Source organism: Cyanistes caeruleus, chromosome 7, assembly GCF_971803275.1.
Source record: "Cyanistes caeruleus chromosome 7, bCyaCae1.hap1.1, whole genome shotgun sequence".
Lineage (NCBI taxonomy): Eukaryota > Metazoa > Chordata > Aves > Passeriformes > Paridae > Cyanistes > Cyanistes caeruleus.
The window spans coordinates 27086149-27108247 of record NC_141707.1 but is presented as its reverse complement, the minus strand read 5'-3'; the positions used below and the strand labels follow the sequence as shown (position 1 = coordinate 27108247).

General features: G+C 42.9%; 2 protein-coding genes and 1 long non-coding RNA gene across 17 annotated transcripts in view; 2 read left to right on the top strand and 1 right to left on the bottom strand.

Annotated features, from left to right (window-relative positions):
• SMARCAL1 (SNF2 related chromatin remodeling annealing helicase 1) overlaps positions 1-15002 on the top strand; it is a 35594-nt gene extending 20592 nt beyond the window's left edge. For 9 of the 15 annotated variants that reach the window (XM_086895990.1, XM_086895993.1, XM_086895997.1 and 6 more), the window contains 8 exons: positions 2572-2712; positions 7923-8141; positions 8950-9020; positions 11166-11268; positions 11942-12124; positions 12617-12717; positions 14221-14317; positions 14701-15002. In XM_086895990.1, the coding sequence (XP_086752116.1) occupies positions 2572-2712; positions 7923-8141; positions 8950-9020; positions 11166-11268; positions 11942-12124; positions 12617-12717; positions 14221-14317; positions 14701-14898 (1113 nt within the window). In that variant the 3' untranslated portion in view covers positions 14899-15002. The remainder of the gene's footprint in view (positions 1-2571; positions 2713-7922; positions 8142-8949; positions 9021-11165; positions 11269-11941; positions 12125-12616; positions 12718-14220; positions 14318-14700) is intronic. The other 6 variants (XM_086895991.1, XM_086895995.1, XM_086896000.1 and 3 more) reach the window with 1 other exon arrangement.
• LOC147652263 (uncharacterized) lies at positions 352-18914 on the bottom strand. Its single transcript, XR_015288809.1, has 3 exons — positions 18511-18914; positions 5929-6029; positions 352-4110 (listed from the first exon to the last, which is right to left on the bottom strand). It is a non-coding gene; the product is annotated as an uncharacterized LOC147652263 (long non-coding RNA).
• Positions 18915-18917: 3 nt separating this feature from the next.
• On the top strand, positions 18918-22099 carry RPL37A (ribosomal protein L37a). The gene is made up of 4 exons (XM_086896001.1): positions 18918-18987; positions 19920-20048; positions 21220-21302; positions 21955-22099. Exons 1-4 carry the CDS (start codon positions 18985-18987, stop codon positions 22016-22018), a joined length of 279 nt encoding a protein of 92 aa, XP_086752127.1. The 5' UTR covers positions 18918-18984; the 3' UTR covers positions 22019-22099.

Below are 22099 nucleotides of genomic sequence, written 5' to 3'. Positions count from 1 at the left end.
GAGCAGCTGATATTAGTTCATCTATGTGGAAATATGTATCAATTGATTACAAGATCTATTTTTTCTAGAAAGTCCTTTCTGGCCCCTGCAATCTTATTTTCTGTGGTGTTGTTCCATATTATTGTTACAGACCTTTGAAGAAAGAGGCTACGTGCTCACTCTTGGCAGCACAGAAGGTTCAGCAGGAAACAAGAATTAAGCAGTGATCAGCAGAGACTTCTCTGCAGGAGCAAATCTTCATTGGCATCTACTCAAAATGAGTTGCCACTAGAAAAAGAAATGGGAATCAAAGCCATTTCTTTCATCCAGAATTTAAGTCAGCCTTCACCACTTGGAAATTTGTTGTCCTAGTTTTTTTTTTTTTTCCCTCTTCTTTCTTGAGCTCCATCTGTCACAGGTTTCAAAACTGAAAGGGACCTTTGGTATAATGAGTTAGACCACCTATGTTCTATGCAATTTTCTGGAATTAATTTCTGAAGTTTTTCACCGCTCTTGTAGTGTTAGTATCTTTTGAGGTTTGGTTATTGTTGTTTTTACTGGTGGTTTTTTGTTTGTTTTTTTTACTTTTCAGTTTGCTTTAAATGGTTAATTAGAACACATGTCACAGCCCTTGGTTAGAGCTTGCAGTGGTTGAATATCCTTTGTGTTCAGAAATAAGTTACACACAGCAAAGCAGCAGCTGGACAAGTTTAGAATTCAAATAACCTGTAACTTCATCATCCTCTTTTTTGACACCTATTTAGGGATTGGGGAAGGAGCCTGAATAATTATTTTGACTACTGGGGAATTAGTGTTCCAAGCTCATCTTGTGCAGCTCCTCATCTTGTGCACTCTCTGAGAAGCGAGTGCCTTGAGAATGGCATAAAGCCTTTCAACACAGTTTGGTTTATGTTGCATTTATTACGTCCCTGGTCTGTTTTGAGTGTGTTCTTGCTTTAGCTTGATCCAGAGCTTTCTTATATGAGATGTCTGTCATCCCATGCCTTCATGTTTCCCTTTTTCTGGCAGTTGCCTTCTGTTGGTCCATGAGGAACAAGTTTAATTTGGAGGTTTCTTGCACTTGTGGGATTTGCTTGTCTTGCTTTTCAGCAGATTTCTCAGGGTAGTATCAGCTTCCTCCTCAAAGGTTTCTGCTAGGTGTCAGATATTGTCTAGGTTCTGTTCAGTTGTCCTCTAGTGTTAGGTTAATTTTAAAAAGTGACCTACTTTCTGTTTCATCACTGTTTCCTCGTGGGATCTGGTATCTCTGGTCTCTGTGACTCCTTCCTCTTTTGGGTAGCATCAGCACCTCTGTATTGTGCAAACTCTGACCTTCTGACATGCTCAAAGGTTTGACCTCTCCTCTTATTTAGTTCAGTAACTATTCTGCTTTTTTAAATGTTCATGGGAGTTGTCTGATCCTGGTGGTGATCACATTTCCCTCTGGTCTGTTTAATAGGGATTATTGGAGAAGGCAAGTCCCCCCTTGATCACAAGCTATATATAAATAACCGATAGAATCTTGAAATTAATTTCCGGAACTCTTTTTCACCAGTTTTGGTTGGTAAGTGGATGAAACAGCTGAATAGATCTGGGTGACTTGTTGATCTCAGTGAAATGATAAAAGAATTTAATTTTCTTTTTCATTTAAATGTGAATGAGCTGTTGGTACAGATGTCACTCAACGATCTCTCTGTTATTTTAATGAACCTGCATTAAACCATGTAGGAAATTGCAAGGCACGTGTAACTTAACTACAGTATGTGAATTTACAGCAGTAGAAATTCATAGCTTTTATCTAATAATAGAATTAGGTAATAGTGGTGGTATGAAGGTAGAAGTGGAGACTTTAATGTCTATAATGTAATTTTTTCCCCTACTTCTTGGGAGCACCTGCTTTAGATCCAGACTTTCTGTCCTCTTCCTGTCTCCCCTACAACACATTTTACAATCTTCTTACATGATTTGTATTTATTCTCTCATGTCCTAGCATCCAGCCAGCTGTGCCTACACTCACCATTGGCTGTCAGATCTTCTGGCTCTGCTTCACAGAGCTTATTTTTTTCTCCTTGCTTGTATAATTTAAGAAAAAATGAACCAAGAAGTAAGAAAATAATCCTTCTTCTTTGTATCTCTTCTGCTTTTGTGATAAAGACAGTCTGCTTGTGGCTTGCTGTGGCAGGTTTATTAGGAGAATTTATTTTGGAGGTGAGGATGTACCTGTGAGGGTGTGTCATTTTCCTGTGACAGCTGATGCCAAATGAAAAGTGGAGCCGGGCATAAGATACTAACATGTCTAGTGGGTAAATGCTGATTCAGAAAGTACTGTAGTAAAAATAGATGTACCCTTCCCTTAGAGCATGTGGATGGATATTAAGAAACTTTGTGGCTTATCCTACTCCCTGGAAGTTCTAAGTACTGTCCTTGAGCATCTTCAGGCAGCAATAGCTGAAAGTACATGTGAAAGTGAAGCACTCTTCTGTTCAGGGTACTTGACCAGGAGGGCTTGGGACTTTCTTTCAGGACTGGGGTGACTTAAGTTCTGCACTGTTGTGAGCTGTACGATAATGATGCCCTGCTTGGTTTTCCCAGGCTGCCAAGAGAGTGATCCTGCTTTCGGGAACGCCGGCCATGTCGCGGCCCGCGGAGCTCTACACGCAGATCGCCGCCGTGCAGCCAACCTTCTTCCCACAGTTCCACTCCTTTGGGCTGCGCTACTGTGACGCCAAGAAGGTACTTCTGTGGGAAACTGGCAAACTGGGACTCTGCAAACAGCACTGTATTTTTTTCAATACAGGAGGCTGTATTGAAATGTGGAGGCTTTTTCTTCCTTCTTTCTGCATGATATGACATCTTTTTTTGAGAAAGTTTCTGTGTAGAGTAACATTTTAGAAGTTCTTAGGCTGAGGAGGTCTAGGTGCAGTGGTGGGCCTGAGACATGAAGGCAGTAGTGTTTCTTGCCTGGGAAGACATGGAAATTAAAATGGGGGGGAAAAAATCCCCAAACAAATGAAGCCATAACTGGTAAAAGGAGGTTGTTCTTATCAGATCTTGCCCCCTGAGATTTTAAAGGGGCAGAGTAACTAAGGGGCCTTCAAGCAGCTGCAGATTTGGGCTAAATGATTTTAAAATAATAAAAAACAACAAACAAACAAAAACAAACCCCTAGTTTCTAGTTGTGGTCTCTGTTTGATAAAGGACTGTTCCTTGGGAGTTTGGATTTTATAGCTCCAGGTAAGTAAAAAAATGAAGACTTACGGACTGTATCTTTGTATTCCACCCTCTTCTAATTTAGGAAATGGATGCAGTCCTCAGCATATTTTGAAAATAACTCCTCTGCCAGCTGCTCAGCAGTTGTTTCCACAGAATTACTGAGTCCAACCACTGCAAGAATTTGGCTTTGCAGGAAGCCAACATTTGCAGCCATGATAGCAAATGTCTGCCTTGCTGCCAAGGTATGGGCAACTCACCTGTACTTGAATTTGCCATCCCTGGGCTGTTGTGTGTTTTGGAACACACACTGCTAAGAGAAGATCTTTTGCTGCTGATTCCTATACACAGAGGCTCTAGGATCTTCTGTGCTGGTTGCATAGACACAAAAGAGGGACTCAAATCTCCCTATAGCTCTAATTCAGAGTGTTTAGCAAAGTGCTTGGAAACACCAAATGACCATTTCAGTGTTCAAAAATTCTGAGGAACTGAACATCATCACTGTATGCCATAAAAATAGTTACAGCTGTCTGTAGGGCCTTTGTGTTTGTTTTCTTCTATGTTTGGGGTAGCTAACATATACCAAGTTTTTACCAAAAAGATTCTCACTGCAGTCTCATATAAAATTCTTGAATCCCCTTTTCCCTAGATCTGAATGCCCACTTGCTTTCATAGCCAATGTAATGCTGTTCTGTGTATGTCCAAATATGCAAGTCAGAGGAGCATTTAATTGACTTTGGTAGTCACATGCAGATGCCATTGATTAGAATAAGGCCATTAGCATGGAGAATCACAGAGCATCAGTCCTGGGTCTCCATCCATAGTAGGAATCATGTGGAGGGAGAGGCCACATCTTCTGCTAAGCTTCATTATCTTCAAATCTGACAGACTGCTTTCTAAGCATTCCTTTCAGAATGGTTCCTAGAGGGAAATGAAGAGACACAGTTTAATCTCCTTGGTTTTCCACAGTGAAAAGGAAATTTGATTTGCAGCACATGAGTCTAAGTAGGTTTGGAGTTTGAGCCCTGTTAAAGGTAAAGTTCTGCACAAGTAGCTGTCGTTTCAATTATGAGGCACATGGACCTTGGATAAAAGAAATAAAATTGTTTTACAGGGTCCAGGTTGTAACTGTGTTCAGTTTAAATGACTTTTCAACCTTCAGTGAAACTCCATATGGAGGTCACAATCTATATCAGCTTCCCTTCAAAACCTCGTCAGGATTTCTAGTATGTTCCTATGTTTGAGCTGCCTCTCCTAGACAGTTGAACATGGTTGGTTTTTCTATGCTCACCTGGGACTTACAGTTAATGTCAGTAAATGATAGCATGAACCTAGGAAGAATTTGGTTGTTTGGAGAAGTGAGGCTGCTGGAAATGAAGAGATGTAGATAGTATTAGAGAAAAAGAAATATTCAGCATATTCACGCTGCTGAATATGGGCTGCCATAGATCCACTAAGAAATTAAAAAATTTAAAAGGTGATTGTAATTGGTTCCTTCATGACTGTAGAGTATCCCTCACATTTGTTGCTGTAACTCTAACCTGTGACTGTATTAGGAATTGCATCCTCCGTGAAGAACTGTTGTACTTCTGCTGTCAATACTTAAATAAGTTCTGCTTTCTGTCCTGAAATTGGCAGCATTATGAGTGGAGATAGAATTGCACAGAACCAGAGAGGCTTTGCAAGGCTTTTGAAGATGTGTAAGGATAAAAGGTGTTATGTAAAAGTGTTTTGGTATTAATAATAAATCAAATTGCATTATAAGATTAAAGAAAAATTGGAAAGCCTGATCCATTCAATTTAAAACTAAAATCTGAATAGTTTCTGTTTCAAGATTTTGTGACAGAAAATTGCAAATATCTGGCAGATCTGATTAGAAAAGTTATACAAGTTTATAACTTTTTATTAATTCAACTTCCCAACATCTGTAGTTTTAAAAATGCAGCAACTGAAATGTCACCTGTTATTTACAAGATATCCCAAGACTGTTTCCCAAAATACATGCTGTGAATTCATTTTTCAAACTAGCTGATGTTGGCAAATATTAAGTAATTTCTATCTGAGCACATGCTCTGAATTTGTAAGTTTGGCAGCTTCTGCGAACACTGTAATAAGTTTACTGACTCATGTAAGATGCTGTAACACTTTGGTAAGAAAATGACAGTTGGAAGCATGTGTTCTGGAATATTATGGATCAAAGCCAGATGTGTATTTTGGCAAAACAGATGTCTTTCTTTTTTAAATTTTTTTTATATTCTTTTTCTTTTGTCTTTTTTTCTCTCTGTCCCTTTGTCCCTTTCTCTCTTTCCTTTTTTCTTTTCCACAATAGGGTTTACTAAAGTAAATTTTAATGATTCCAAAAATAATTATCTCTATAACTAGCTAGGTGCAGGACAGAGCTAGGATGTTTCTTTGTTTGCAAATCATTCCAGCAGCACAAGCAATATATAACCTAAACGTACTGTGGAGACTCTGCCTGTGTGTGCTTTTTAAACAGGACTGTAGATGGTATCTTGGCTCTGTGTGCGCCTTGTTCTTCGCCTTAAGAGGATGCTGCTCTTCTGAAATCAATTTGGCTATGTGGACACAAAGCATATTTATGACTTGTTTGTTAAGGAAGTTAAGGAAGGTGGGAAAACACAGGCTTTTAAGTGGAAAGAGGTAGCCTGAGGAATAGCCAGGCCCCATAGCAGGCTTTGCTGAGCAGCCTAATCATGTTGATCTCTCCTACTCACCTACCAGTGCACTGAGAAGTGTGGGCAGTGGGCTTTGGTAGGCTGGGCACAACACCAGAGGGTCCTTCTTGGTTCTGTCCATCTGCTCTGCTGGGCCCTTGGAGCCTGAGAAATGCATAAAGACTGGCTGTAAGCTTTTGTGCAGAATGCCTAAAGCTAATAAACCCAGGTAGACTTGAACTGGCTTTCCATGGACCTGAGGGATGTGTTACACTCTTGGTTTCAAGAAAGCAGATCAGTGATACCCATGCTGGTTTTTTGAGGGGTTGGCTGAGATCCAGGTGGGCTTATTCACTCTAGCCCTACACCACTGTGCTGTTGTCAGAGCTAAAGTTTTAATGCTACAGGATTCAAAATGGCTATGTGCTTAGGGTTTGAATTGTTTCCTGCTTTAATGAGCCAACTGTAGCTAATCAAATGGTGCCATAATTATGTAGGAATAGATTAAGTCAGATGAGTTTAATGATGGCCATAAGTACCAGAATCTGAAGTCAGTTAATGGTTCACATCTGTACAATATGGTAATAGGACTGCACATTGTTTTACCTTAACCTGAAGTAGGAACGTTCACTTCTGGATAGCAGAGAGGTCTTAATTGCCTGTAAGCTCTTTGATTCTTCCTCTTCCTGTCCCACAGCAACTTCTCATCTCTGTTCATCAAAGCATCACCCCTTAATACTGTCAGTAGCATGACTAACCTTATGGCTAGTATGATTTATTTTTTGTCTCACAACTTCTAGGAGAGGATGAAGGATGCAGTGAATACTTAGAAGCTTCTTTCTCTTTTTCTTCCATTTATGGGTTGTAGCAATTTTCTCTTGGGGAAGACAAAATCGATATATATTTTTAAGGTTAAATTTATTTTATCAATTAATATAGCCAATTGAAGTGCTGAGGCTCTTCACATCTCCATTATATGCATTTCAGGAGGGAATATGTAGTGGCTTACTTTGGCCTGTTATTCCAAGACCAGAGATTGTATTTTTGGACACTGACATTACTACTTAGAATGAGAACTATGAGAAAGATTTCACCTCTCTCCCCACCTTATTTTTTGGTATTTCTGTAGCTTTATTCCCTACACTAATTTGTGAAATTGCAGCAGAAAGATTTCTTTTTTTCCCTTGCTTCAGCATTAAAACCATATTGATCTCTTCTCTGAAAGACAGACAAGATGGTTGAAAGATGCTTCTTTTGGGGAATGTACCAGTTTTGATGCCTCTGTTATTCTTCCTCAGAGAACAAAAGATAGGCTGTGAGGTTGGAGGTAGGTTGCCTGCACACAGGATCTTGGAGGATAGCCCAGGTTCATAGGAGAGTGCTTCAAGGAGGAGTAAATGAGTTGATCAGGGGAGCTTTGAAGTGACAATGCTTTGAAGAGCCAATGTTTGGAGTGATATGTTTTGGGCCACAGTTTATTTCTGGTTTGCTTGAGTCTGAGCCAAACATGGTAATGGCAGAAATAGAGTATGTCAGGAAGCAGAGCAGGAGTCAGGTCACAGTGGAAAATAGGCAGTTCTGACCTAGCATGTCAGACAAGTGTAACAGCTCTGTGAAGGCATCTGGGTTAAGGATATTTGTGCTCATGCTGTTAGAGAGTATTTTTGTGTGTCTCTCTGCTTAAAGCTGAGATAAATGTGCATGCACAGAACTGCAGTGAGTTCTTTTGGCCTGCTCAAAGCTGCAAGTGGAGCACACAGCCTTGCTGTGTGAGAGTGAATATCAGGGCACAGGGCTGGAGTAGGGATCCCTGCCACCTTTCTGCATAGCCTTCTTCTTCCCTGCACCTCCCTGAGCTCTTGTAGGTTGGAGGAAGGGAAGCTTGTCAGTAACAATGTTACATGTATTAGTTTGTACACTTCTACCTGATTGCCATTTATGTCAAATCTCCTGCTGTCAAGTTCTTGCCTTGTCAGGATTCCCTGGAAATTTATTCTGCTTTTGGCTTGTACCCAGAGTAGTCTCTTAAAGGTTTGACACTGCCTTGGTCTTTCCCAGATGCCATGGGGTTGGGACTACTCTGGATCGTCCAACTTAACTGAGCTGAAAATTTTGCTGGAAGAGTCCATCATGATCCGACGTCTGAAATCAGATGTGCTTTCCCAGCTTCCAGCAAAGCAACGCAAAATGGTTGTGGTGGCTCCTGAAGGCATTAGTGCAAAGACCAAAGCTGCGTTGGCAGCTGAAGCAAAGAAGATGGCCAAAGGATATGAAAGTGTAAGTCAGAAACTTACTTTGCAATGTGCCATTGCAATTTCAGGTACTTTTATTTAAAAAAACTTTTTTGTGAAAAAGCTGTACCCTGAGTTCCAAAGGTCAGAGCCATACCTTATGTGAAGGCACAGTTTTAGATGAGTGTACAGCACAATCAAAACTAGCTCAGCTTGATTTGCTTTTGATCTAAGCAGTCTACTTTGTCCCTTTGTGTGAAATACCATTTCCTCTCTTTTTTTCTCTCTTGTTTGTAATTTCTAATTGTCTTTCATATCTCCTGCCTCTCTACTTACTCTCCTGTCTAGCCTTGTAATCTCATTCAGCCTACAAAAACAGCCTTGAGCTGTGCTGTGGTACAGAGCAGTAGCTGTGCTGTGGTACAGAGCAGTAGCCAAAAATGTGAAGGGTTTCTTTTTGCTTTTCTTGTTTGTTTTCCTTGTATGGGTGGAAAATATATGTTCTAGGCTCGTAGGTTGCTAATACAGTTCAGCAAGAACTTAGGGGTTTTTCCTTGCCATTTTAGTTGGGACACATTTCTCAGCTAAAACTGCATTTGTGATACACTTGACATCCAGCTTGTAGGAGTTGAGTGGGAGGTAGGAAGGGAGGTGTCAGGGCTGTGTGAGTATCTGCTGTACCTAATGGCAAGTAGGAGACTTCCCCCCCAGGCCTCTATTGTTGTGCCTTTTTTAGGATGATGTTTTTTCATTGCAAAGTGTTTATTGGCAGCAGCAGAAATACCAGATCTGTAAGCAAGAAGGAAAAAAGGCATTTTTTGAGACTCAAATTTGTTTATCTCTTCCTTCTACAGAAACAACAGGAGAAGGAAGCTCTTCTTGTCTTCTTCAGCAGAACGGCAGAAGCTAAAATCCGCTCAGTCGTGTAAGTGCCGTGTCACTGCTTCATTCTTGCCCAGTAAAATGTGGTTTTCTGCTGAGAACAGGGAGACAGTGCCTGAGAGATAACAGTGCAGGGACATGAAGCACAGCCTCAAGTCACCCTAGAAAAACTTGACTGTAATTACAATGCACTAAACATTTTCTTCTCTTGGCGTTCTTTGGCTGAATAAGTCTTCTGATTTCATTCCAGATACAAATCTAAGCTGTCATTTGAACCATTTAAAATGCCTTTGAGTTTGGGACTGGGATGAAATTCCCTGGTCTGGACTCTTTTTCAATTTAAGGAGCAGGGGAATAATGAACTAAAAGCATCAACAGAATTTGAAGAAACAAATGCTGCAGTTCTGCTGCTGCAGGAATCCTGAACCAAAAAGCTTATGAAATGGGCTGAGCTTTAGTTTTAGTGTGCTTTAGGAATCATAGCTACTGAAGGTAGCTACAGCTCCGGCAGAAGTTTTTGGCTCTTCAACAGGGCTCACATGGGACCTCAGTAGTAAAACTTTCATACTATGGGTGTGCTTTTAACTCTCTCTTCCCTAGAAGTAATTTCTTTCTGTGTCCTTTCATCCTTAGCCTTTTTGCTGGGACTGCAAAGGAGTTGCTTTCTAATAAGTTGTATAGTAGTAACATAAAAATGGTTTACTTTCCACAGCTCTCAGAATGTAAGGACCAACTGATGTGCACTGTGCAATTTCACAGTCACAGACCTTGCTGCAAAATTTGCTTGTTTGGCACAGAACTGCTCTTCATAGTCCCAGCATTCATTTCTGTAGAAGATTTTCTTCCTTTTATGTTAGTGAAGAGTTAGAAGACTTTCTTCTTTTTATTTCAGTTGCAAAGTGTGAACTGAATATAAAATCATGAAGTGCTGTTTATTTGACTCACTGGTAGGAAGTAGTCCATTTTTTCCTGGGGTTTATTAGCATTTAAAATATCCATTACTACAAGCTGCTAAGGTACAGTATCATCTAACTAATGGTACTGCCCTATGATCATCAGCACTTCCCATGTCACCCTTAATGACATATCTTCCATTGCTTCCATTGAAATCACATGCCATTTGTTAAATAGAATATGGGAATGAGATACAAAATAATTGTGATGTGTTGCTTGACATCTGCTTACTACTCTGAATGTCTGCTTTGATATTTGTTTTAAAATACAGCAGTCCCACTCCTTTCCCAGATTTCTTTTTTAAATAATACTGTCGTATAATGGGGATCTGAATATTATGAACCCTGCAAAGTTGTCTGTCATCTTAATACAGTGCTGGAAATCCTTCTTGGTCCTTTGTGGCAGTTGCTGGTGACCTAAGATGTGTTGACTTTAGCAAAGGTCTTTGTATTCCTGATCTTCTCAACAACTTTGCTGTTCCAAAGAAAGAATGACATAATCTGTATGGGCTCACAGGTGTTCCTCAGGCTCCAGTTAATCTGATTGTAATACAAGTTCCTGCATGGAAATGGGTTCTGTAGCTGTGCTGCCTGTCCATGGGAAAAGCTAGATGTTTTCATTGAAGTAATTTAAAAGGAGTTTTGTTGCCTCTCATTGGCCATGAAGCCTATATGCATGTGGATAACACCTAGAAATAGCTGTCAAATTTAGATACTTAAGCTGGAGTAAATTGTCAGTGGGAACCCTTGTAAGAAAAGGTACTTTCTTCTGATCGATGTGTTAGAGGTGTTTTTGTTGATATAAAAACAATCCCAGGTAAACCCAGGAAGTTTAACTGCATACAGATTATTTTAGTGCATTGTGATTGTGCAGAAATTAGAAATACAGAAGAGTGAGTGAGATTGTAATCAAGTGTAGATGACCTTCAGTCATTGGCCTGGGATGTCATGTTCCAAGTAGGATGCACTGAACTGATTCTCTTTGACACTCAAGTATAATGTAGGCAGCTGTGTCTGCCTGTGGTGAAGAAAAGCTGAGGGAATTTTCCTTTCTGTATTTTAGTGTGTAGAAGACTTGACTTGCTACTTGCACTTTACTTCAGCTTTTTATTCTAGCCAGTTCCCTAGTGTTCGTGTATAGATGTATAGTATCTTCAAAACTTGTTGTGAGCAAAGTCTGTATTCTCTCAGCACCTAATTTTATACTGTTTTGGTGGTTTTCCTTTTTCATGTAGAGAATACATCCTGGAGTTACTGGAAAGTGGGAATAATAAATTCCTGGTGTTTGCTCATCACAAGATAATGCTGGATGCAGTAGTTGCAGAGCTGAAGAAGAAAGTAAGTGACTGACTGATTTGTCTTAACTTTATCACTGTTCCAGTTTCAGAGCTGTTGAACAGCCCTCTGGATTTATGGCTGCTCAGATAGTTGAGGACAGTTAGTGAGAGAGATGATTTCTACTTGCTGTGCTTCTGAGTGTGCCCTTCAACTTCACTGGGGGAGCTGAGGGTGAATGCCTCACAGCATGCACTTTGTATTAGCTGAATGGCTTTTATTGTATTTAATGTTCTTTAATTCTACTGTCTGCCCTGGAGCTTGTGAATTCTTGGAGTGTTACCCTTTGCGGCTGTTTTTCTCCAGGCTTTCCTCAGGGGGAGAATGAGACTACCCAAGCCCACCATCGCTGCCTGCCTTTACCTCTGTGGTGCTTTTACATTTTTGAACTAAGATACTAAAGGGAGACTTGACAGACCTGCCAATCATTTCTCTTGACTTCTCTTGTTTGTCTAACTTTACATGTGAAGTTTCCATGGATGCTTCTAAAGCATGCTGGGTCATGCTTGGAGCAGTGTGAAAAACGGTTTAGGATAACATTCCAGACTATAACCCACAGTGGCATTGGTGACTTTGCTCAGTGGAAGCACTGGATATGGAATCCACTAAAACATGGAAGGAATATACAAGAAAGGGGACACCCTTTCTCTAAACAGCATCTTCTGCCTTTTCACAGCACGTTGAGTACATTCGCATTGACGGCTGCACATCTTCAGCTGAGCGGCAGTCTCTGTGCCAGAAGTTCCAGTTCTCAGAGAAGCAGGCTGTGGCTGTCCTTTCACTCACTGCTGCAAACATGGGCCTGACACTGTCTGCTGCAGATCTGGTGGTGTTTGCAGAGCTCTTCTGGAACCCAGGGGTAAGTGTCCTGGAGGGAACAGCAGTTGGATGTTCCCTGAAGAGCAGAAATGTTGCTGATTAAGAGATGTAATGGGCAGGCAACTTTCTCTAGGGTTTATCTCTTTCTGATGTCTGCTGGCTCTGCAACCACAGGTGCCTGGGCTTGAACCTGTGAGGCTGGTTTACACAGCTTTCTAACAGGGGAAGGTGGTACAAAAGGGAAACGTGCTTCTGTCTTAATTTGACAGAACTCTCAAGGGTTTGCCCAGCCAAGACCTGAAAGGGTCCATCATCAGTGCTGACCCTCTATTTTGGAAAACTGTTTGATGCCTTTTGGTAACCTGGTGTACCAGATTACTTCTTGGCCTACTCTGAGAATACAGGTTTTAACAGGATCTAGATAAGAAAGAGTTGCTAAGCAGAAGAAATGAGATCTTCTGTTCTCTGGTGCTTACACTGTTTCTCAGATGTTGCAGCTTTCACTTTCTGTTTGTTGTGTTTTTACGTTAAGATTTTGATCCAAGCAGAAGATCGAGCACACCGAATTGGACAGACCAGCTCCGTTAATGTTCACTACCTGGTGGCTAAAGGCACAGCAGATGACTACTTATGGTAAGAAGTGAGAGAGACATTTTGGTTCTCCTGACATGTTTCCACTGTTGGTCACATACGTGGTGTGAGGGGTTAATGCTAGTGCTGATTTCCACAGCCTGTGACAGGAGGATCAGTACGTGCCAGGGCTGCTGCAAGCTGGTGACATGGCCTGGCTGCAGTGGACATGACTGAGTGGCTGACAAGCAGGAGAAATAAAAGTACTTACCTGACAAAGAAAGGGCTCTTAAAAGAAATTCTGGGAGAGCTGATGCATCTAAAACCTTTGCAGTCTCAGTGTAAGGAGGAGAAATTGTCTTAGATAATAGCTCAGAACATTCTTGTGCTAGGGTACTGTAAAGTGATGAGACTTTCAAAGAGTCAGCAGACACTGGAGATGGTTCAGTGTATTGTAGATCAGTTCTGAGGAACAATCTGGCTGCTGGGTGCTTGGACAGGGAGCTGTGGAGGAGAATTGCATTGTCACCACCTTCTTGCTCTTCAGTGAGCCCTTCAGAGAGATGAAAAAGGTGCTATTGACCACCTTTGAATAGTTATGCTATGAGGCTTTTTGGCTGCAGTGAGTTACCAGTGGACATTAGTTCTTAGGGCTTGGGAATCTGACATCTGGGGGTGGACAGAATCTGAGGAATCTTTAGTGCTGTGAGGGAGCTGACCTGAAAATGATGAAAAGAAGTTATCCACTAGCTGCTTCATTTAAAGTCCAAAATTGCATCCTTATTACCTTGTTTAAAGGAATGAATTAACTAAGTGAACTTGTGCAGTTCCCAGAATATCATGATGGCAAGTAATTATAACCCTACAATGCAAGGTTCTGGAAACTGATGCATCACCCAAATTTCATGGAAAGTTAATGACAGTAATTCTGCCTTTATTTGTGAAATGCTGTCTGTGCAGTCATTAGTGCTTAATGGGGAAGAAATATGGCTCTCAAAAGGACTTTGGCATCTTTTTAAAGACAAGAAAAAGAACAAGAGGACGAGGCTATTTGGAAAATGCAGTAATTGTGCCATGGCCTTGGCATCTTTTAGTGTCCAGTGTGCAGGTGTGGCTGGGACCTCTCAGTCTCTTGGGCCAGTGATGGATTCTTCCTTCTGCTGTTTGTTGGGAGTTATCTTTGAAATTCTGATACATCTGTTGTTGGGGTTTACCATTACTTGCCTTGGAGATTGAGCACATAGCTACTAGGAGTCCCTTTTAGCTGCATCTTGGTCTGACTTCATACCATTGGTGTTGCCTCAGTCCACTAGTTTCTCTATTGAATGTGTGTGTTCTCCAAATATTTATAGTCCAAAATCCTCTAATTGTTACCAATTTAATTGATTTATATCTCAAGACTGCATACAGTGATTATAATCAAGAGCAGGACAGGTTAAAGAACCAACAAAGTTTGGTAGAAAAGCCATCTTTATATCCATTTGTATCCTTTTTTAATCTACGCATAGTAAATGAAGCAGTGTCCTTGATTTTTTCCTTTAAATAATATCCATTTATCACTCCTAGGCCAATGATTCAGGAGAAGATCAAAGTGCTGGGTGAAGCTGGTCTTTCAGAAACCAATTTCTCCGAAACAGCTGAATCAACTAACTACTTTCCTAAGGTAATTGACCTGAAAGAATATTGGTGGTCCCTGGGAGGGGCTGTATGGGTTTTGGCTTGTGTACATCTAGACCAGTACAGGTGGCCTTACACCTGTTCTGCCTTTAATGCCACAGAACAGATTGTTCAACTCCTCCCAGAATCCATGCCTTGGCTTGGACTCTCCACAGAAGTTCCAAGCCTGCTACTTGCAAGGAGAGTTAAGCATCCATGCAATATATATGTCTTTGAGAACATATGTATGAGATAGATATGTGTATGTATCATGTATGGTATGATCTGTACACATAAGTGTACTATGTAAGGGGACTGTCCTCTGATTTTGATCTCTGTATTTTACATAACATATGTGGATGTAGATCCTGTTCTGTTCTGTTTCCTCAGTCAGATCCAAAACAGAAGACAATCTATGACCTTTTCCAGAAGACCTTCTCTGAGAGCAGAGATGATGCTGATGATATTTTGTTTTTGGAGGCAGCTGATGCTGGCTGTGAGTTTGACTCTGGCAGTGCCTTGCAAGACAGAGAAACAGAGACATGTTCAATGAGTCCCAAAAAAAAGCGGCGTATTGAGGAAGTGTAAATGGTAACAGCTAAGAGTTTTTTTTTTATTAAAAAAGAAAAAACAAAAGCAATCATGTATTATTTTTTTAGGTTTTGAAAATAAAGGACTTGAAGTTTTATGTATCTCTGGCATGTTTCATCTCAAAGAATAAGAAGAAGGCTGTCTAACAGTGTGACATATGTGCAGCACACACCTGGCAGCCTGCAGGGTTTGCAGTCCTGGTTTTACTGATGACTGAATGGACATGGACAAGTATCATTCTGCTCTGTTTCAGCGTGTCAGCTTCCACAGTTGTTTTGTTTAAAAAGCAGATAATGGCTGTCTGTCCCCAAGGCAGAACTCTTGAGAAGACAACTCACCAGGAGCTGCAGAGTGCTTTTGACAATGTTTTCCATTTCCAAAAGTCTGTATATCTAGTTTGTTCACTAGCAAATTTGGCCATTTCTTGGATCACTCGCAGACTGGCTCTTAGGTATTCCATTTGGCCATGAGGAAAAAGGATCCAAACAGATCTTGATTTTTGTGAAGATGGGGAAGAGGAGGGAAAAGAGGAAGTTACCGCCTTGAAGCTAAGTAAAGTGTAGCTGTGTGTCAGTACGCGTGCATTGCATGTTTTAGGCACATGTCTGCCCCTGCACATTCATCTCTGGCCTTGTGCTGAATATTGGGACCTGCTCCATGGCATGTGCTTGTTCTCTCAGTGGAGGGTGAAGCTTGTGCTGACTTCCAGGGATTAACCTTCTCAGGGAGGAGGGGTGTGTAGGTTGTTGTATGTTTTCTTCAAGACTTGACTGATTTCTACAGGTGAATGAGGAGAAGGGGACACAGGCAGACTTTTGCTCTTTTGTAAGACTGATTCTGGACTGAACTGTTTAAATAAAAAGTTGTTCCAAGTTTTGATTCCCAAGCTTTTGGTACATTTTCTATTTTAGCATTCCATCTCTCAGCTGTGTTTTACAGCCATAATTTGTAGAAAAGGTGGCAAACTGAAGGCTTACATTTAGCTCCTGGAGGCCAGCAGCTAACATGCTGTGGAGGTGATGTGCTTGGCTCTGTGCAGATACCAGACACTGACAAAAATATCTCTCTTGCAAAGCAGAGGAGAAAAATGTTTGTGCTGTAAGATCAACCTGGTAACATTACGTATTTTTTCCTGCATTGAATGATTTGATTGTTCCATTTGCAGCTGGTGTCGTCATGGAAATGCCCCACAGGCTGCATGTACAATTGTGCTGGGTGGAGAGCTGCTTTTCATTCATGACTGCAGACGGTGCTTTGGGGTGTGAGCAGTAGCAAGGGGTGTTGTGACTGGGCAACTGGAGAAAATTCTTTATCTCCGGGTTTCAGGCTGAGATAAATGGGTTTGATGGCAGTTAACCATCACTGCTCTTACTTCAACAGCTGGCCAGGAGATGAAGACACACTTTTTGACATTTTTAAGTGTCTGTCATCTTGAACACAGAGCACTTAATCTGTCTGTAGGATGAGTGACCTTTCTACTTGCAAAGTAGGTTGTTCTGAGTAAAGGGTGAGAGATGTTGCTGTCTGCTAACTGAAAAAAATGCAGAAGGCATTATTTGTTTACTCATATTGTTGTCTCCTATAAAAGTAGTTCTCTTCTTTGTAAAGCTACAGTTATTTCAAAACAGTACTTTTCTAAGATACACTGAAAGCACCCTTGGAGAATTCTGTTCTTATTAACTCAATTCATCTTGTCCATATGTCGGTAAATCCCAGTCCTTCTAGAGGAATGTACTTTCCCTTTGTTAAGACCCATAAAATCTCATCTGGTTTGCTGCACAGATACAGAGGTTTTTTAAACACATCTGAGATTAATTTTTTCTTTACTACATGAGAAAGGGGAGAAGAACTTCGCAGGAAAGTGCTGTTAGTGATGACTTGAAGGGATTGGAGAGACTGCAGGCCTTATCCCAATGGCACCATTAGCCCATCATTAATATGGTGAGGAGGTGGCTGGGCAGCTGGCAGCAGGCTCAGACAGGGTCTCCAAGGCTTGCTGACAAGAACCTCTACAAGGCAGTGTGCAGGATGCCAGTGAGACCCACAGCAGGCTCAGGAGCTTGGAGCACTCCTGGGGCCTCTTGCGCCTGCCGGCTGAAGATGATAGAGCTGTATTTTTATGGTGTTTTCTAAAACCAGTAGAGGAACAGAAAGGATCCCTCTTACTGGATCTTGGAGCATCTTACTGTGGCTGGATGCCTGCTTGTACACCTGCAGCAGTGCTCCCACACACATTGCAGAAAGGTGTGTTTTCAAGAAGGATGCCAAAACAGCAACAACAAGTTAAAATATTTCAGCAATAAGCTGGAGCAGTTCCAACTAAGTGTTCTCCATGCCCCAGACTGGCTGGCTTCGTGAGCTGAAGAGTTCAAGGGGGTGGACTATCAAGGCAAGGCTGTGCTGGCCTGTCTGTGTCCTTCCTCGTCTCAGTTCCTTGGAAAATGAAATGTGTGTTTACTTTGGCAGTGCTGCGAATGGCTGTCACCCAGGGCAGCTGGGTTTGGTTGTTGCCAGAGCTGTCTGTGACACTGGTAGATGATGGATATGACCATGTGCTGTACTGTCAAAGCAAACTGAACTCTGTAGATACAGACCAGAGAATAGCAGTAGATTCTCTGGATGTGTTGGCTGACAATTTTTATATTTTTTAATCATATCGTCACTAAGCAGCCAAAGGAACTTACTTTTTCTTTTCTGTTTTCTCATACTTCAGTATCAAAGCTGTATCCTGTGAGTCATCATTGTGACGAGGATCTGAAAAGGGCAGATATATTCCTAGGATATGTCAAATGAAATTTTGATGCAACTAAGGGAGATATAAATACCATTGCTTAAAGCCTTGCTGAGCCCTCATCTCAAACATTGCTCTGGCCCACCAGCTCCCAGAAGAGTTTGCAGAGATGATCAGGGAATGAGGAGCCTGGCATGACAAAGGAAATTAAAAATGTCAGTGTTCAAACCCTCCGAGCACAAGCCAAGAGGGGATGTGACACCTGTCCATAAACATCTCTGAAAGTACAGACCCCAGACAGGGAAAGTAACACAGTGGCTGTGTACACTCCATTCCTCGATTCTTTCTTAACTAAACAGACTGCAAGTGAAGAGTGCTGTCATTGGCTGAGGCAGCCAGAGCGGGCACGGAGGAGAATTACCTGCAACTACTACCTGGGGATGGTTTCTCTAGGTGGACTGGGAAGGTCCAGCCCTCTCATGGCAGGAGGGGATGAACAGTAGCTGGCTCTGCACATAAAAAATTCTCAGGCTAACTGGATTACATTTCTTAATGGAGGTTAGTGGATTGCTAATCCCCTTACAAGCACTGCAGCTCGATGGCACTGGTGCATTTTTCCCTCTGTGTTTTGGTGCTGGGAATCACCTCTGCAGTAGCACACGAGGGCTTTCAGAGCTGGTGCTTTCAGTACCAGGTAACCCCAACAAAATAAGTTGCCTTGACCTGATGCCAAGATTCTTGAAACCTCATGGTTTATGGCTGGTATGTTTTATGGTAAGAATTCATCCACATTGATTTCTATATATATGTATGTATATATTTATTATACTTTTTTCTGTAGTTCTGGTCATATTTTCTGTCCCTGTTTTGACATCTACCTGTTGCTTATTCTCTTTTAAAACGAGGTGAGTGAATGGAACTGTTCCCTCTCCTTTTCTGCTGTGACCTCCCTCGGTGGAAACCCAGGAATCAGTGCTCTCGCGGTGCTGGCGCTCATGTACGGCCCGGCTCCCACACTGAGTTCCACAGGATGGCTCAGGCTGGAAGGGACCGCGGTGCTCATCTGGTCCAACCTCCCTGCTCAGGCAGGGCCATGGCGGAGCACAGGCCACGGGGCTGCATCCAGACGGTTCGGCAGTGTCTCCAGCGAGGGAGCCTCCTCCCGTCCCTGAGCAGCAGTGACGCCGCTTTGCTCGGCCTGTGCTCGGGGCCGTGCCGAGTCCCGCTGCGCCGCTCAGCGCGGCCGGGCCCGACCGCCCGCGGCCCGCCGGGCTCCTGCGTCACTTCCGGCCGCGCCGCCCCGCCCGCGCCTGCGCACCGCTGCTCCCTCTCCGCGTCGGCGCCGGCGGAAGATGGTGAGTGAGGCCGGGCCCGTCCGCCGCCATCCGCCGCCATCCGCGCCGGGGCCGCCGTGCTGAGCCCGCGGGGCGCGCCGGGGATGCGCCGCGTCCTCCAGCCGGCTCCGCGCTGCGACAGCGGCTCGCTCCGTCCGGGCGGCCGGGGGGAGGCGGCCGGCGGGAGGGGAATGGCAGCCGCGGGGCAGAGGGGCTGCAGCGCTCCGTGCCACAGCCGGCTGGCCCCGGGACGGACGGGGCTCTGCTCCGTCTTGGCGGCCGCACCGCTGCCCGAAGTGCCCCGGCAGGAGCTGGGGAGCTGCAGCAGCGCCAGCCCTGTGGCATTTCATCGATAATGTTCCAGAGGAGGGCAGTGAGGAGGGTTGGAGGACTGGAACAGCTCTCATGAGCACAGGCCCAGGGAGTTGGACCTGTTCAGCCTCAGAAGAGGCGATTGAGAGGGGATCTCAGTATATAAATATATAATAATTAAACAGTTAAAATAGTGTGTGAATTAGGGGACTGTCAAGACGCAGGAGCCAGGCTCCTCTCGGCGGTGCCAAGCAGTAGGATAGACGGGCAGAAACTGATGCACAGGCAGTCCCACCTGAACTCGGGGAGGAACTTGTGTGCAGTGCCCGAGCACTGGAATAGGCTGCGCAGAGAGGGTGTGGAGTCTCCCTCTGTGGAGATGCTCAGGAACCGTGTGGATGCACTCCTGTGCCATGTGCTCTGGGCCGATCCTGCTTGAGCAGGGAGGTTGTGCCAGGGGACAGCTGTGGTCCCTTCCAGCCTGACCCATGCCATGAATCCTCGGTTTTCCCAGCGGCGGGGGGAGGCTGCAGCCCGGCTCTAGGGTGCTCGGCACTCAGCTGCCATGTCAGGAGAGGGGAGCAGCGTGGAGAAGGCGGTCTCTGTAGAGCTGAAACTCATCCTGGTTTGCCACCCAACAGGCCAAGCGCACTAAGAAGGTCGGGATCGTGGGTAAATATGGGACCCGTTATGGTGCATCCCTCAGGAAAATGGTGAAGAAGATTGAAATCAGCCAGCATGCCAAGTATACCTGCTCCTTCTGTGGCAAGGTGAGAGAGCTCCTTCCCCTTCCTCCACAAAAGTCTTTAAAAATCACATTGTTATTGATGCTAGAAAGGTGATCTGATGCTTCAGGAGTTTTTTTACTGGAGAGAAATGCGCCTAGTTCCAAGACAGGGACTAGTGTATAGTGAGCTTTGGGCTACTGTCAGGAATCCTTGAAAAAGTAGACATTTCACATGAATGTTTAGTAGTAGTTAAACGAAAACAATCATTATTACATTTCATGATACAAAAGAGTGAGCAGTGTTGCCATTTTATATGTTTTACATAATTAATAAAGTAAACCTGACAGAATTAAAGCATCTCAGTTGTTATCTTGATAATTAAGGCTTCACTTGGGCTTTTTATTTTCCTTCCAGTAACATTTTACGGCATACCTGGTGGGGGAACATAGGTTGCTCTTCCCACTTTAAAATTCTGATGGCATTTGCTTATTTCTGTGTGCTGTCTAACTCTGGATAGGGAGGAATTTCTGATAGGAAGTAATCTTAACATAATTAAAATTTGCTTTTAAATCTAGTTTTTAACAGTTTGAAAGGTCCAGCAGCTTATGCTTAGCACAGATTATATTTTCATCACGGAGTTTTTTCTTGCTTTGATTTGTTGTTGGGTTTTTGTTTGTCCTTAACTTACTGCCTTCTAGTTAGGAAGTGAGAATGTTCATAGTGTTGTCTGCAGAGTTGTCTAAATCAGGCATAGGTATGGGCAGACCTGTCACCTCTGCAAGGTGATGGATACCTGCATGGGGGAGGGAGTTCCGTACCACCACTCACTCTTTAGGTGCTGTTTGAAATGGGTCTGGGTTGAGCAAGCTGGGCTTGCCCAGGGAGTCCTGGGAGCAGGGGTGTTATATGAGCACCAAATGAGGTGAGGATATCAGTTGTTAGGACCAGGGTAACTCCTTACTATTTTTCTCCTTCAAAATAAGCTGAATTTTTGATGATGCCTTCAGAAATGAGCCAGTTCATATCTGGATGGTAAAATGTTTAAGCAGTGTCTAGAGAATTTGAGTAAAAGGATTATCTGTTCCTTTCCTCTCTTAACTTGGCTTATAGGAGTTCTGTGGTGTGATGCTGAAATCCTTGCCTGAAGTTTCTTGTTTGGCTTTTTCAGATGATGGAGAGTGAATTTTTATTTTTTTTTTTCCTTCTGTTCCAGACCAAAATGAAGAGGAAGGCTGTGGGTATCTGGCACTGTGGATCCTGCATGAAGACAGTTGCTGGTGGTGCCTGGACTTACAAGTAAGGAAATGAAGAAGCTCCAATCAGCATTTATTTTCACGTAACTGAGGCATAATACAGCTTTTGATTTTTGACTTATTTTTTTAATTTTTTTTTATAAATTTTGATCTACTAACCATTCAGTAGATCTGTCCTGAGATAGTGAATGGTGGGAGTTGCCTGTTCTGTTAAAATTTAATTGCTGTGGATCAAACTCAATTTGATTGCTATTCTTTTCAGCAGACAAAGCCAGATTTATTCCAAGAAAAGTTATTTTCATGTTTTCCTTCTGTTGTAAAAGCAAAGAAATTGAATTATAATAACCTTTATTGTGAGGGTGCTGTTGCTTACTGCCTTTCTTTGCTCTCCTTCCCCCCACAATTCTGTAGAAGACACTCCTGCCCCACGCGTAGCAGTCGTGAGGGATTTGAGCCCACACGTTGGTGCACGTGGTGGGTGCATGACTGGGAATTTGGGGTTAGGATGTAGCCTGTGAAGTTCCATGTGCTTTGTGGACCAAGGCCTACACTTGGTTGTCAGGAAAACAAAAGTGGAATTAGACCTTGTTTGGCAGGGCAGTCAGATGATAATTTGAAATGATTAGTGCTTTCTCAAAAATAAACACCAGCACAGTTGTTGTGCCACATGCAAATGACTCTGCTTCTTCCTCCAGTACCACCTCTGCGGTGACAGTCAAATCTGCCATCAGAAGACTGAAGGAACTGAAAGACCAGTAGGAGCTACTTCCTGTTCTCCTTGTGAAACATCTTTTTTTCTCCACCATCAGGATCTGTCCTTTTATCAATAAAAGGGTCATG